This window comes from Engystomops pustulosus, chromosome 1 (genome assembly GCF_040894005.1).
Source record: "Engystomops pustulosus chromosome 1, aEngPut4.maternal, whole genome shotgun sequence".
Lineage (NCBI taxonomy): Eukaryota > Metazoa > Chordata > Amphibia > Anura > Leptodactylidae > Engystomops > Engystomops pustulosus.
In genome coordinates, this window is record NC_092411.1 from 35,536,681 (window position 1) to 35,552,519 (window position 15,839).

General features: G+C 41.8%; 2 protein-coding genes across 4 annotated transcripts in view; one reads left to right on the forward strand and one right to left on the reverse strand.

Annotated features, from left to right (window-relative positions):
* Window positions 1-15,839, forward strand: part of DMGDH (dimethylglycine dehydrogenase) — an 81,881-nt gene that overhangs the window by 40,519 nt on the left and 25,523 nt on the right. The window contains exons 1-2 of one of the 2 annotated variants that reach the window (XM_072137755.1): window positions 11,381-11,624; window positions 14,062-14,239. In XM_072137755.1, the coding sequence (XP_071993856.1) occupies window positions 11,491-11,624; window positions 14,062-14,239 (312 nt within the window). In that variant the 5' untranslated portion in view covers window positions 11,381-11,490. Of the gene's footprint in view, window positions 1-11,380; window positions 11,625-14,061; window positions 14,240-15,839 lie in introns of those variants that run through there. The other variant, XM_072137766.1, reaches the window with a different exon arrangement.
* On the reverse strand, window positions 1,793-10,902 carry LOC140119113 (betaine--homocysteine S-methyltransferase 1). 2 transcript variants are annotated; one of them, XM_072137778.1, is made up of 8 exons: window positions 10,746-10,902; window positions 8,482-8,614; window positions 7,800-7,918; window positions 6,564-6,755; window positions 5,492-5,639; window positions 4,915-5,097; window positions 3,169-3,397; window positions 1,793-2,692 (listed from the first exon to the last, which is right to left on the reverse strand). In XM_072137778.1, exons 1-8 carry the CDS (start codon window positions 10,782-10,784, stop codon window positions 2,518-2,520), a joined length of 1,218 nt encoding a protein of 405 aa, XP_071993879.1. In that variant the 5' UTR covers window positions 10,785-10,902; the 3' UTR covers window positions 1,793-2,517. The 2 variants fall into 2 exon arrangements, with proteins under 2 accessions (XP_071993879.1, XP_071993890.1); XM_072137789.1 differs by lacking the exon at window positions 8,482-8,614 and having other exon boundaries at window positions 10,746-10,864.

Sequence of the window (15,839 nt, forward strand, 5' to 3'; positions counted from 1 at the left end):
GAGGACCAAACATAGTGTGCCAGAAAGATGACCACAGAAATGGTGCCCAAATGAGAGCTATAAAAGCAAAGACCCAGAAAGGCAGAAACCATATAATATCAGAGGCTGAAACCAGGTGCATAACTACAGTGGTAGCAGCTGCTATGGGGTCTGCAGTGTCAGGGGGCCCTGGCACCAGACCTGGCAGCCTAAAGAATGGAGGATGTGTACCATTATGCTGCACATTGTAGACCTCGTATAAAATAGTGCACATCTTCCACAGTACACAGCTGAACTGCCAACTAAGATAAGAAACTTTGAGGAGGGGGACATCAGCAGAACGACAGCATCAACATCTTATCTTATTCTAACCATTTCCCCCCCTATATGTAGCTTCTGGGACAGATCTGTGGAAGTACATAAATATGTATAAATTTCTGAGGGGGGGGGGGGTGTAAGGTGGGCCCATTCAGAAGTCTATTTCTACTACAGAAGCCCTGCCTCTCCTAGTTACACCCCTGACCGAAACCATATAATGTCCAAGAGAGACTGGAACCACATGATGCTTAGCAGAAACCAAAACTCCAGTATGACCAAGGGGCCCAAAACCATATTATTGCGGAGGTAGGCAAGAGTAATGCCAAGCTCAGAATAATGCGCATTATAGTCCAAAAAAAATACGGCATTTGTTTAGAGAGGCCGGCAGTGCCATCCTGTAGGTGGGCCACAAAGTTCTTACATGAGTGGTGCATGACAGTGCCCACATAGATCTATTCATGATACAGCATTTTAACCACCCAATGCAATCAGAATAATATGGAACAACCCCCCCCCCCATATTTTATTCACCAGTCATGTTGCTGTGGTCTGAGGCCCTCTGCTTCGTGGTCATGTATTCCTGACTAAGAGCGCCGGAGGTCAAGGCAAGAGCTAGACAGCAAGTTACTGACAGGACCCTCAGCTAGAACAGGCCGAGGCAAGGGACTAAGTGACTATTGAATGCAATTTGAGTTTAAAGGGAACCCGTCACCACTATTTTCACAAATACAGGTGGTGGCAGGTTCCTATAGAGCTCTAATAACTATCTGACACCCTGCTTTTAGCTAAAAATTGTTCCCCTCAGATCCCCATAAAATCAGAGTTATAATCTTGCCTGGTATCTATGCAGCTTTGGAGCGAGTCCACGGGGGCGTGGCCTAATGTCATGTGATCAGGGTGACATCAAAGGTCCTTGAGCTACTTAATATGAAACCTATACCCCATGTACATATCCGACCACATAAAACAATCACAGCAGTCTCCATGGACTTCTACTCCTCTCCATGCAGGCTGCTGTGATTTCATTTGATAAAATATGCTGTGATTTCATAGTGTACAGTTCCTAATGCTACAAAAGCTATAGGACCTGCGATGATGTCACCCTGGTCACATGACATTATAGCAGCATACAGAGATAGGGATGGGGAGGAGCTGCTGGATTCAGCCCGAGGAGGCCACGCCCACCTGGACTACATGTAGCCATGCTTAGTTACCAGATAAAACTATAAAGTTGAATATATGGGAATCTCAGGGGCATAATTTTTAGCTACAAGCAGGGTGTCAAATAGTTATTAGAGCTCTATAGGAACCTGACACTAGCTGTATTTGTGAAAATAGTGGTGACGGGTTCCCTTTAAGGAATTTGTAAATGGTCTTCATTTAATTTTGCAGTGGGGAAACCATAGGCAACCAAGCCCAACACTCTTGCCATTACCTCCCATGAAGTCACACATGCAAAAATACTAATTTTTAAAAACAACAAATTGTCCAAATGTTCTTTATAAAGTGTTTATTTTCAACCAATTAACAATGCAAATTTTGACATGGAATTTTGGGTTGGAAATGAGGATGTAAAACCATTATTACTGTTAGGCACAACAAGAAGATGAAAACCAATCACTGAGATCTACCCATTTTTAGATTTTAGAAGCTCAACTAACCCAAAGCAATTGTGTCCTTCACAGCCATCCTGTTGGCAGGTTCTCATTTAGGAGGTTCACCTTTACAAGACATATACCCCACCCACAAGAAATAAGTTCTGTTTGGGTTGTGACCTCTTGGAGCCCAGAACTGAGCAGTAGCGCACATGTGACCACCACACTAGTCACTTTAGAGGGACTGATGAAGACTAAATGTACAGTGTTATGTTATTCCCATAGAAGGCAGAATAAGGCAGTGGTCGTGTATTATACCACCACGTCCCTAGTCATGGCCATAGAGGACAAGCACAGCTAGTGGGCACTGTAGGATGATTTTACTATTGTGTTTCATCTTTGGTTTGTGCAGAGTAGGAATGTTTATAGCAGCAGATGAAGTGTGCTGGTCTTGTGCTAGGCAGAGACTACTGCGGTTATGGCCACGAGCAACTGATAAATTAGCAGTAGAGAATCCTGTCAGACTCATTAAGTAGAAATTGCCCTAATATTTTACATTTGCATTGATTTATTTAGCTCCTTACAAATTTGAAAAATTACCAATATCATATTTGTATAAAAGCTTTCACAATTTTTGCTTGGAAAATAAATCTCTGAGTTGTTGTTCAGTGGTCGCCTCTTTCTGCTGCATCAGTTCGGCGTCTCCTTTGGTCACTCCCCAGTTATCCGGCCTTGACATAGAGGGACAGTAAGGTCTCCCTGAAGCAGGGTGCAGCTTCTCCCAATATTCCCGCCTGGCCCTGTCATAAATTAAAAGAAAAGATGGTTCATACACAATATATACACACACAAAGATGCAAGTTGTAGGAAGGACCCCCATTCATAACTATGGAGTTCAGCCTTGGAGAGGTTGGGCTCTTGCAACCTTTCCGGCTTCAGAACTTAGATCTCAAGAAGCATTTTGCAACGGACCCAGGTTTTATCCACCCCAGGTACTGAGGTTTCTTCAAATGTTGTCAGAGATTCCCCTGAATATTGCATTATTAGCCTTAACATGGATGTAGAGGGGAAAAGAGCTTCCCAAAAACAGCCAATGTATGTTCTAGGTAAAAAAAAAAAACCACCTATTACTTTAACCCACATACCGCCGTTAACATTAGAGGATTGTCAGTCCAGCTAAAAACAGCAGGTTTGGTCATTACTAACCCAATTCCATCATTGGAATGCATTATAATATATGGCACAAAGGTTAAATTAGTGAAGCATGATTGTATACCTTGCTCGAACCCAGGGCTTAGTATGCATTTCCAGTCCACTACCCCAGCTGCCATGTTTCTCTGAACCAGTAGGTAGGAATCCCCTTTCTGGAGCCAGCTCTTCTGCAATTGCTCGGGTATGATATGGCTCAAACCCACAACATCCACCAATGTATCGGACGCCAAGGTCGTAGGCTGCTCGGGCATACTTATGGATGTCCCATCTTGACACAATACGTGGTTCCAGAGCTGAAAGACAGTTTAAGAGTCAATTACAAACCTTTATTACTATCCATTAAAATGTAACCATTTTACACCATTGTTGATAAATTTACCTCTGATAAAATAAATAATACACCTTCAAAACTGATTGGCACAAAACGTGTGAATTCATGTAGTTGGATAGATCCATTTTCTAGCAAACTTTGCATCTGAAGCTTGGGAAATGTTTCTTATAAAATGGTATTATTGGTACATAATATATTCTACCAATCAAGCTTAAGTTAAGGATTACTGTCTATTGCTTCCAAAGTGCCCAAAGTCCGCCCTACGATCTATTGCTGTTAGTGGAAATACTCCTTTAAAAGGTTATCTAACCAAGACAAGCTTCTTCAATATACTCAGGATAACAAAATTACACAATGTTATTAACAAAAAATATAGGTTGCTCTGGGATTTGACTATGGGCAGGCAGGGCAGATTCTTCTCATTAATAGCTTCTCCTGTCTGCAGACTGCAGTGTACTCTGCATCCAGCCCCACATACTTCCAGCCTGCAGAGGTTGTTCTACAAACAATGGATAAAATAAGATCTTTATCCAGGGGAGGGAGACCCGGTTATAGCAGAGCTGACAGTGTTCTCATCTCTGATCTGTCTCGTCTCTTTTTCTATGTGAGAGATACTAATAGAATGTTTAGAAGCTAAATAAAAGTGTATATAAGCCTGAACCCTGATAATCTAAGCACATTGTAAGTTCACAGCACTGGAGGGATCATGAAGTTTCTGCTTACAGAGTCCCGCCCACAATTGTATAGTAAGGGGGTTAAAATTAGCTTTATTGTGTAAACATCACTAGGGGCATAAAATCTGAGAACTTTCTTTCATGCGCAAACTCTTAAGATCTCAAAAAGATCATAACAAGACAGACCTAAATAGGACCGGTCACCAACTCCTCCATCTTTACATTCCAAAGAAGTTGGACTTTTTTTCTGTAGCCTTCACCATTTCCAATTGGTTTAGTTCCTACATCCAGCAAATCTATGCTTTAATCTACTGTCACCATATAAGAAAAGTAACACCACTGATTAGGATCAGTGGCGCAGCATCTAATAAACTAGAAAAGAGTTAATTTGTGGAGACAAAGGGAAAGGTCCTCTTTAGGACAATGCATCCCGGAAAGTTCCAAAGGTCAACACAACATCTTTTCAGTGTGTTAAGGATAGGTCCACTTGACAGAACCACAGTGGACAATTAGTAGTCAATGGGTTCATTGGGCACCAATGTTTTTCAACAGGGGCTACTGAAATTTTCATTCTGCCTTGTCAGAATAGCTAAAAACAATGCAAACATGAACCAAGTCCAAGACACTGGGTGGGGTGGATTTTTGTAGGCAACTGCTGTAGAAATAATGAAAATCTATAAATCTTCTTCAGAACGTGCAGCCTCTTCTTAAATACTGTAAATTCAGAATTTTAGAATCCAAGTATTCCCTGTTATTTCGGTTAATTCCCTGTTATTTACTTAAGTGCAGTAACCTTTTTACTTACCAAAAGGGAACTCTGGCAGGTCAATGAAACCTTGCTTGCCGCAGTCAGGTGTGTGATAGGCAAGTGGTTGGGTCATGAGATGAGCTTTGACATGGGCTGCTGCCAAACCTTCCTTCATCAGCTTCACTGTTGCCACACAGGTCATCGGGTCAAAATGGCAATTGACTCCGACCACAGAGGCACCTGAAGAACACATGATCAATATGGCAACAAGATTATCACTACAATAAGCCTAAGCCCTATATGAGTGGAGCAGATTGTAGACCATCGTTTCATTAACTTTCATGGGTGTTCTAGGATAGGCACCCCTGGAAGGTCATTCGAAGTGAAAGTAGTTGTGGCAAGAGGTATGGGGGGGGGGGGCGGCAGCGCCCAAATACCCAACACTCATCTATCCTAGAAGGTCATTAATGGGAAAACCACCTAAAAGTTAACACCCCCAATGCAAAATAGAGGACAGGCGGGACGCTTTTGGGCCCACTTTGGCTCCAAAGATTAGATCACAAAATATTCATATATTACTTATACCCTTGACCCTTTAAATTACAAAATCTTTCATAGGTAATAAGAAACTTACCAGCTTTTGCCAACCTGACCGCGCAGTCTCCAGGGGATACACCATTTAGGTCTCCCTCTGGGCCAATACATAATGTAGCTGCAACTGGTTTTCCAGCCTCTTTTAACACTTCGACTGCCCAGACAGCTTCTTCCACATGTTCAAAATACTGGAAACAGGTAAGAGCACACGTCAAAAGCCATACAATATTCCTATGGCAGATCAAATACAAAAAAACCCTATATGGCAGGCTGCTGTGAACTAAGCATTACCCCCTGGGTTATGTGCAGCTAATAGCGAGGCTCCTCCATCAGGCCGCCCCGTATATTAGAGCAGTGATTTTCAACCAGTGTGCCGTGACGCACTAGTGTGCCGTATTTGGAAGGGGGGGTCAAATCGATTGGCGCACTCTGAGAGGGTGGTGAAATTATTTTTATTGATAGTCTACAAGTCACAACGCGTTTCGGGGCACAAGGACCCCTTTATCAAGTGGATAGGACTGATGCCACAGCAAGTAAAGGATCTCTGGCGCACTAGTGTGCCGTGACACATGGTCGGGTGTGCCACGGGGAAAGTACGCCAAACTATGGTGCCCCCTGTGTTTTGTTTCCCAGAGAAAGGTAAAATGAGAAATACTATAGTCATGAGGCTGAAGTACTACAAGTACCATATCATATGCTGAGTATATGAGCTGGCACTTGTACTCTGGTCTCATGGCCATAGTACTTCTCATTGTACCCCTTTATTTTGCAGTATATGAGCCACATAATAATCAGCACCATATACTAAAAACAGGGAGAAGCTGAGAACTGTTGAGGAAGAGCTTTGTGTGTGTCTTTCCACCATTCCTGCCAGGATATCCCTTTTGTGTTTATCCAAACAGGCCCAGGTTTCACACCGAGTAAAATAAATTTAGAATCTATATTATTAACTATATGTATAATATGACTGTTTTAGTGTCATTTTGTGCTATTTTGGTTGGTGGTGTGCCCCAGGATTTTCTAAGTATAAAAAGTGTGCCGCGGCTCAAAAAGGGTTGGAAAAAAAAAAAAAAAAAAAACCACTGTATTAGAGGATAGTAAGTTCAGCTTACCTCAGCGATGAGAAAGTCCACGTTCTTTTTTACGAATACATCTAGCTGCTTTCTGAATATAGCTTTCACATCAGACTCGCTCTTGCAGCTGAGATATGAAGGAGTCTGACTGACCCCTCCTGCCACCAAGGCATCCCCTTCATCTGCCACCTCCCTTGCGATGTCACAAGCTGCTTCGTTTACTTTTTGCCCCTAAAAATAGACAAAAATATTTCACTGTAGTAATATTAATCAAAATCAGGCATGATAATCCAGGGACATTACTCATAGATCCAGGCACAGTGACTGGTAATCTTCTTATCCATTACCTTCCTTCTAAAAAGAAACTTCAAATAAGCTTATGAGCTATGGGGAGTGTTACTAGAGTACCTCTCTGCTGTAGATTCACAGGCCGTCACATTTTGAAGGAGCACTTCCCCGCCTCTCCCACTGTGTGCTCAGAGATGACAGGAAGTGCAGTTGGGGGGGGGGGCAGTGTAACAGCTTGAGAAGCCAGAGCACAGAGGGCTTTTGTAACACACCCATAGCCCTTCAGCATAATTTGTACATTTATTTAGAAGGAAGGAGGCCATGGATAACAAATAAGACGATTACCACAGTCACGTTCTATGGATCCATGTGCATTGTTTATCATGCTTGATGGTAGATTTCCTTTAAACTGTATATCTATGATATAAACTGCTTCTATAAATCCGCTTAAGCTACCAGTGGCCAATGGCTCTTTAGTGCCACTGATCATGGCATGTAAATTTATATTGCATGGCTGGCCACAGCCCCCCTGGTGGTTATTTTATATATGGATTTATTAGATACAGGCCCCCCGTGACACACGTGGATACCATAGGTGGGCCCCGGAACTTGCCCAGGTATGACCAGTGTGGACGGTGGCCCCGACTACAGGTGTGAACTGAGTCTTACTTCAATATGTTGTGTATCTGACCTTAGGCCAGCTGCAAACTAACGTGCAGCCTGTGGAAAGCGACCCATATGTTAGTAGTGATCACAGACTGCACACCTTGCACTGGACAGGAGACCCGTCTGCTCAATGAACCGCAGCACCAGTACTGCATTAACTGGTACAGCGCCGGCCATATAGTTCTGTATGATGCAAGGACTCCCGTCCTGTGCAACGTGTGCAGTCTGTGGGAATCGCCTTAGATGGCTCCTCGAATTTCCCAATTGCCTTTATAAATTCTTTTCTAACTTTTCATAAATCAGAAGTTAGTAAATACTTACTGAGATTTTCTGTGCCACATAGTTGCCTCTGTTCTCCAGTTTGTCATCACTGGCATAGAAAGTAAATGTCTGCATCACATTGGCCCCGGCTCGGAGGAACTCCCTGTGCAGCTGACGGACTGTAAATCAAGAAACAGTATATGATACACGTCTAAGAAGAAGATTACACCTAGCATCAGAGGAACGGCCATGGGAATTTGGGCCGTCAGTGTATTTACAGCCATTGAATATTTCAGGATTTCAAATTATATTTATTACATTGGTTCTTAGTAAATGAATTGCTTTTTACAATTAAAAACACATATACATACACATCTCAAAACCAGCACATAAGCACAGGGAGGTATTCAGACACCTGTTGTCCCAACAAGCAGCCAGCTTAAAAGGTCGGGTTAAAGGGGCATGCCATGAAATATCTTCACCATGATATACTGAAACCTCATAGCTGGGGTTAAGTTTTTTTTAGACCATGTTAAATAAACACCATTAGAACATCCATCTTTATGTCACACCCCTCCTAGAGATACAAACCACAGCTGACCCCGTAAAAAAGAAAAATCCTGACCATAGGCCAACCTATTATAGACTACAAAAATTAGGTCTTGATGTCCCAAGTGGCAACTAGATGCCTAGAACAATATCCAACTCATTGCATCTGCACCTAACCCAAGCGGATACCTACCTGCCTCTGGGTGTTCAACTGCAGCTTCAGGGGTCCATGGTCCAGCTTTCACATAACCTCTTTTCTCCAAGGCAAATACAAAGCCCCCATCTCCAATAACAACTTCCCCTGCATCGAGACGCTCCAGTAGGCCCTGAAATTTAGGGTGTAGAAAAAGGTTCTCACTTTCACAGAGTTTAAATTCTCACGGGAAATGCAGCAGCATTGTTCTGCTCTAACCTACCAGGTTAAAGTTGTTGTGTGTAAGTTGAAAAATATGGCTTCTTTCTTCTAATAACAGTGGTAAAGTCAAGCTCTCCTCACTTCAGAATGCCCTTTTCATTGAAATTGATGGTCCTACATCCAGACACATCACTAACCAAATCTCCTTCATTCTGAGGTCAGGAGAGCTTGACTTCAATGCCGAGATCTCCGCCTCCATGACCTTATACAACCAATTTATAACTCACTTTAAAGTTTCTAAGTGATGCCACCACACTAAACCAATTAAGAAAAATAATCAGGAAGGTATTAATCTGCTTCACAACATACTGGTAATGGGTTAATTAGGTCAATTTCTGATGACAGGGTCTCTTTAAGAATTTTTATACCTAGTTTTAAGAAGTTGTAGTATGAAACAAAACTCCCTTTTTTATCTACTTCCCTTTTCTCCTGGTGCTGCTTTTAAGGTAAAGTAATAGTAAAGTAATTCTGGTGGACTAAATCAGTCTCCTTCCCCCTCTGGCAGCTGTGAAATTAGTAGATTGCAACATTTGCTGCATAACGAGTCTTCTCAGTTTTAATATTATGGACCAATTTGGCAAGCTTTGTGCAGCACTGTGTAAAGAATTATTATTGTACTGCAGCGACTTTGGTCCTTTCCTGACAAGCAGGCCATAGAACTATTCTTATTGGCTGTACTGCAATGAACACGTGGTCACATAATGCCAAGGATATCTAGAGACGTGGCTTTGGAGAGGTTGACTGAGAATGTGTGTCTGCCAGCCCTCAGCTCATTAGCTGGACCTACACCAGGCATTGGCATGGAAAGTCATTGACCCACATTTATCCAAAACAGGGCAGTCTGTACTGGGTGCAGTTTGCCTGTGAAGAGGGCACCAGATTCATCAAGGGTGGTGCATGTTCTTCATAAATGTGCCCCCCCCCCTGTACTCCTCTAGATCTGTGCACTATTTTATTTCTGGTGCACTTTGTTCATGCTGCAGATTTATGACGCAGGGTCCAACTAAGCAGTAACAGCCCCTTTTAGGTGCACATTCTTTCTGTCTTGTGGGACACATTGCAGCCGCAACACAAGTGTCACAGACACAATAATTACACGTGAAAACAGCGTGCACGTTCCTTCTAGTGAAAAGTCCGACAGAATAGATGTGCACCATCAGTATTTTACATAACATTATGAAGTTCTCTAGCAAAACTGGCATTAAAGAAAAAAAAAAAAAATTAAAAAATGGCAATGTGATAAATTCCCCATGTGTGCATCAAGCCTTAGACTGGGTGCAGTGTGTGTGTAAATTGACCCATATGTTAGTCCGACCCCATGGACTGCACACAATGGAAGTCCTTGCATTATACAGAAATATGATGCATTGAGTCCCTGTCTTCTGGTTGAACTGCAGAATTGATGCTGTATTAACTCTTACAGTGCCAGCGCTGCAGTTTGGCCAGGAGACAGAGTAGAGGGAGTGCAAGAACGTTATAAGGACTCCTTGGGCTGTTATATCATTATATAGATGACCTTCCAGATGTCTCTAGTGATCTATAAGTACTTGTTAGCCATGAAATGCATTTGCTCAAACATTTGCATACACAGCAAAAAGCTTTAGGGCGCAGTCACACGTTGCATATTGAAACACATTACAGATGAGGCGAGGTGATTTTGCCTAATTACATTACTGTAAACATTTGCATTTTCAGAATGCAGTGTAAACTCTAAAGTTAACATCAGTTAAACTGCATTCTGTAAACAAGTGTTAACAGTTTATGTAATTAGTCAAAACAACCCTCTTCAGTTGTTGTAATGAGTTTAAAAATGCAACTTGTGACTTCACCCTTAGGGCAACAGAACCCCCTGCAACTGCACCAAAGGGTTTGGTTTCCTAAGCCTGAAATTAGACATCCATACAATATACTCGCCCGTCTTACAGAAGGAACAGTTGTGGTTGTCAGATATCATCACCTTACATAAAGCTACTATCCCTAACAAGGTCAGATATGATCTACACTAAGTAATCACAGACAGCAGCGCTCAATATGTGACTTACCTTTTTGGCTTGGCCACTCTTAGCTCCTGGTGGTGCCATCCCTGCAGTGAGTGAATGGTTGTATGTGCTGATCTACCTTTTATATAAATGGACAGACGGGTGGGGCTAAATCAGCCTGTTTTCTTCTCTCTGATTTGTGGGCTCATCCCCACCTCCTCCCGTTATTCCATACCCCAGATATTGGCAGACGCTCCATAGAGGCGCAGATCAGTTATCTGCAGTGTAAACATGTTTGTCCTTTAGGAAATGTTAACCAGTTCTTACCAAAGTATAAATGTGTGAACTCTATTGTGCAATCCAGCAAAGAAAAAAATGTTCAAAAAGTTTTGTGAAGAATAAAAAGTTTTGCAAAAGTTTGCACAGGGGGACACGGGTCAATGTAAAGCCATGGAAAGGGTTACATCCTTATAAACTTTGTCTTTGTGGAAACTAAATATTTTCTTTGTTGGTGCCGCAAAAGTCCAAAACTCAAAGTCGCCAATAGACCTGAGGACATGAGAGTCCTGTGCTGAGGGTCTGTTGAATGTTTAACAGATCATGATCCTGGTCCGGATTGTTGTTCTGCAGAAGGAAGGATGAGGGTTGGTGCTGATTTGTGAAGCTGGAGGGCGGATCCTGGCTCTCCGTAATCTCTCCCACTGTTTGTTTCGCTTTTTTTATTTTTGGTTTGTATCTGGAGTTAGGGAATAAGCAGGGTATATGAGGTATCAGTGCTCCTCCACCTGCTCTCAGCACTCTCAGCAAGATGAGGCTCCAGCATGTCAGGCTCCTGCTGCAGAAGAGGGATCATTTACTACAAGCCAGGGGCAGGGTACATGCTGCGCTCACTAGGGTGCAAGAAGCCAGGAGGACAGTCAGCACAGGTCCTAACAAAGAGAGGTGGGTGACACACGATGAAAGGATCATATGTTACTGATTCCATGTACATAATACAGATGTAGCAGAGCTGATTTGGACTTGTTACTGCTTACTTGCTAAGCTCTAAAGCTGGTTGCATAAAACAAAAAGTATTCTTCTGAAACAGCGCCACTTCTGCTTATAGGCAGTGTCTGGTATTGCAGTTTTATCACAATCACATTTGTAATCTACTTGCCCTTTAATAATAATACTGTTGAATGTATTTTTGACTATATATTGTTCCATTATAAAGAATGGTTGGACCATTATGCAATCTATTTTACCTCTAGTGTCACCCCCTTCATCCTCATAGACTCTTGCGAGCAGATCCTCAGGCCACATTCATGCAATGAATTGCGTTGTGTTTTTTAAATTTTTTTTGACGCATTCCAAAGGCTTCAACCTTGATCACATGTTGAAATAATGTTGCGTTTCCATTGCATTTTCTAAAACGCAATGTTACTTCAACATGTGATCAAGGCTGAAGCCTTTTGAATGCATCAAAAAATGCAACGCATCGTGGGAATGCATCCTCACTCCTATTTTTCCAAATGACTGTTCATACTTTGTAATGTAATATTCTATTTGTGTATGTCCCTAGGATTGGTAAAGCGCTATGGAATATGAGGGCGCTATATAAATAAAGATTATTATATATATATATCTTATATATTGTGACACGTCAACAATAAATTTCTTCCCTTTTATTTTTCTTGAAAATTTTTTGTTGTTTGGGAATAACCCATTTAAAGGGGTTTTCTGGGGGCAACTTTCTTCCAAAAGCACTTGCTGTCATTCTATAGGAAGCTTCTATGTTTACTTCCAGTGTATAGAAATCTGTCCCTGGTCATGTGATGTCACACAGGTGCACGGATCGTTGTTATCGCAGAGAGTAATCAGAGCCGTGTGATACTAATGAGCCATGCACCTGTGTGTCCATCACATGACCAGGGACAGATTCCTATCCACTGGAAGTAAACGAAGAAGCATCCTATAGCAGGACAGCAAGCAGAGATCTAGGAAACTGTGAGGAATTGATACAGATTGGGAAAAAACCCGTGCGTTGAAAAACGCACGCGTTTTTGACCAGTTTGAATTAAGATAATTGGTCAAACCTGTCAAAAACGCATGCGTTTTTACGATCTGAAAACACACTAAAAACGGCCTAAAAACGCCACATGTGTCACCATGGTGGTCATGGTGTCTTTAGGACATTTTTGGGACGTTTTTAGTTAGTGCGTTTTCAGATCGTAAAAAATCGCATGCGGTTTTCATCTTATGACTATTATCATAAATGTGGCAATTTTGAGATGATTTTCACTAAATACACCAATTTTTTACAATCTAAAGTTTTTGAAAACACAGGCATTTTTTACGATCTGAAAACGCTAACTAAAAATGGCCTAAAAATGCCATGTGTGACATCAACCTAAAAGCGAACGCGGTCGCATATACCACTAGCGCTATGTTTATGGTCATGCCCCCACATATGACATACTGATGACCTATCTTGTCAGCTGGGTGTTACCAATTTTTGTAAGGACACAGTCAGATACCATCCAATCAGTGCTAATAATCCCAAATAGTATAGAAACACACCTCAGATGGCAAACATATATTTGTCGATGAATTTCTACATTTTTAAGAGGAATAATGAGGAATGGCACAACATGGAGTAATTGGGAAAGATTTCTATCAGGGCATTTTAAACAGGAGTGTACGAATAGATGATAGAAAAAGGGGTCTACAGATAAGAGAGCACTCTAAAGTGGCTACAGAAAAGGGAGGGGGTTTGAGAAAAGGGGCACTATGAAGGGGGGGCTACATAAAAGGGGACAGCTGCAGGAATGGGGGCATTTTGGGGAAATCTGCATTATATGGGTTGGGGTTAGGCAGGTTTCAGTAGGCCCCTGGGCGACAGAGCCTCACTAGGCCCCTTTGCAATGATTTCACGTGGTGGCTTTAAAATTCAGAACCGAAAACAGTCTCCTGTTCCCTAAAATATTCCCTAGTTTATCACCCCAAACAGCCCCCTCATGGCATTCTGCTTGTCTCTAGGTGAATCGGCTTTTTCTTTTTTTAATGATAGTCCATTACCTTACCCTTCCTCTCTGGTTACTGATGCCCGAGGCAAGTGTATGGCCTGCATCATTGGGCACTTCAAGTCTGAGCGGAAAAATCTAAGGCTGCGGTCACACGTTGCGTTTTGTTTGCGTTTAACACATGCGTTTTTAAACAGCTGAAGAGATTTGCCTAATTACATTTTTGTCAACATTGCGTCCATAAAACGCACGTGTTAACGCTTTGGGAACGCATGCATTAACATATTAACACATGCTGTTAATATCAGTAGCCTTTGCATTGATATACAGTATTAGATACCCTAACATTTACCTGTTCTTTCCTATGTATATGTAAGCAATGAGAATAGCAAATCATCTATTCTGGGAAAGAGATGGAAGGACACAGCAGAAACGGTTATTATTGGTGGAGGATGCGTGGGGGTCAGTCTGGCATATCATCTTGCCAAAGCCGGCATGAAGGATGTGGTACTACTGGAGAAATCTGAGCTTACGGCTGGATCTACATGGCATGCAGTAAGTATTACTTTCCAAAAATGTAACTTGTTACACCGTATATGAGAATACTTTAGTAAGTGCTTGTTCAGCCTGTCCATGGGTTGTATCTAGTATTGCTGCTGAGTTTCATTGAGGAGAATGGGTTAGCACGGCAATACCCCATACAACCTGAGGACAAGTGTGGCACTGTTTTGGATGACAGTTATCATGGTTTTCTAATTTTGGCCAAACCTGTTAATAAGTTGTAACATTTTTTACATACTGTATATTCCGGCGTATAAGACGACTTTTGAAGACAGAAAAATCTTCTGTCTACTCTGGGGTTGTCTTATACGCCGGTAATCGCGCACGCCCGCCGTGTATTCATGGCGGCGGTTGGGTCGCGCTGCATGGAGAGGGCTCACGGGCTGAGCCCTCTCCATAGCCGGCAAGTCTTTGCTGCATATTGCCGGCAGCCATCGCTGTGAAAACACCCGCGATCGGTGCTAGCAGCGATCGCGGGTGTTTTCACAGCGATGGCTGCCGGCCAAGCTGCCGGAAGCCTCAAAAAGATAGCGGCGCATGGACGCCGCCATCTTACCTGGGATCGCTGCTACCCGTGACGTCATCGGGAGCGGCGATCCGTCTCCATGGTAGGCTATATCGTTTTAACCCCTTCATTACAATGTGCTGATAGCACATTGTAATGAATGAGGAGGAAAATCCCCATATACTGCCATACTGTAGTATGGCAGTATATGATAGGATCGATCAGACAACCTAGGGTTAAAGTACCCTAGGGAGTCAGAAAAATAGTAAAACTAAAAAAAAAAAAAATATATATATATAATAAAAAACCTAAAATTTCAAATCACCCCCCTCTCCCTAGAACTGACATAAATATAAATAAACAGTAAAAATCATAAACACATCAGGTATCGACGCGTCCGAAAATGCCCGATCTATCAAAATATGATAACGGTTTTTCAATGCGTTTAACCCCGTAACGGAAAATAGCGCCCAAAGTCGAAAATGGCACTTTTTTGCCATTTTGAAAAATATAAAAAGTGATCAAAAGGTCGTACAGTCCTAAAAATGATATCATTGAAAATATTATCAAATTTCGCAAAAAGTTACACCACCCACAGCTCCGTACACCAAAGTATAAAAAAGTTATTAGAGCCAGAAGTTGGCAAAATCCCCAAAAAATAATTTTTGTACAGGAGGTTTTCATTTTTGTAAATGTATGAAAACATTATAAACCTATAACAAATTTGGTATCCCCTTAATCGTACCGACCCAAAGAATAAAGTAGACATGTCATTTGGGCCGCTCAGTGAAAGACGTAATATCCAAGCCCACAAGAAAATGGCGCAAATGCGTTTTTTCACCATTTTCATTGCATTTGGAATTTTTTTCCCGCTTCTGAGTACATGGCATGGAATATTTAATAAAATAAAAATTTAAGGTACAGTATGGTAACATTTACAGTAAAATGGACGATGGTAATGTTGTTGTTGTATGCCTTATGTTTATGAGCAACAGTTTTCCTGCTATATACCTGCATGTCATAAGAATTTAAATTAAAAAAAGGACCATGTTAAATTCAAATCTGTTTTTTTTTTTTAATTTTTACCGG

Excerpts from the sequence above, each read along its gene's own strand:
- LOC140119113 (XM_072137778.1), bottom strand. The coding sequence starts at position 10,784 with ATGGCACCACCAGGAGCTAAGAGTGGCCAAGCCAAAAAG. Across the intron at positions 7,919-8,481 it reads AGTTGAACACCCAGAGGCAG|TCCGTCAGCTGCACAGGGAG; the intron begins GTAGGTATCCGC and ends CTTGATTTACAG. Across the intron at positions 5,640-6,563 it reads TGGACTTTCTCATCGCTGAG|TATTTTGAACATGTGGAAGA; the intron begins GTAAGCTGAACT and ends ACCTGTTTCCAG.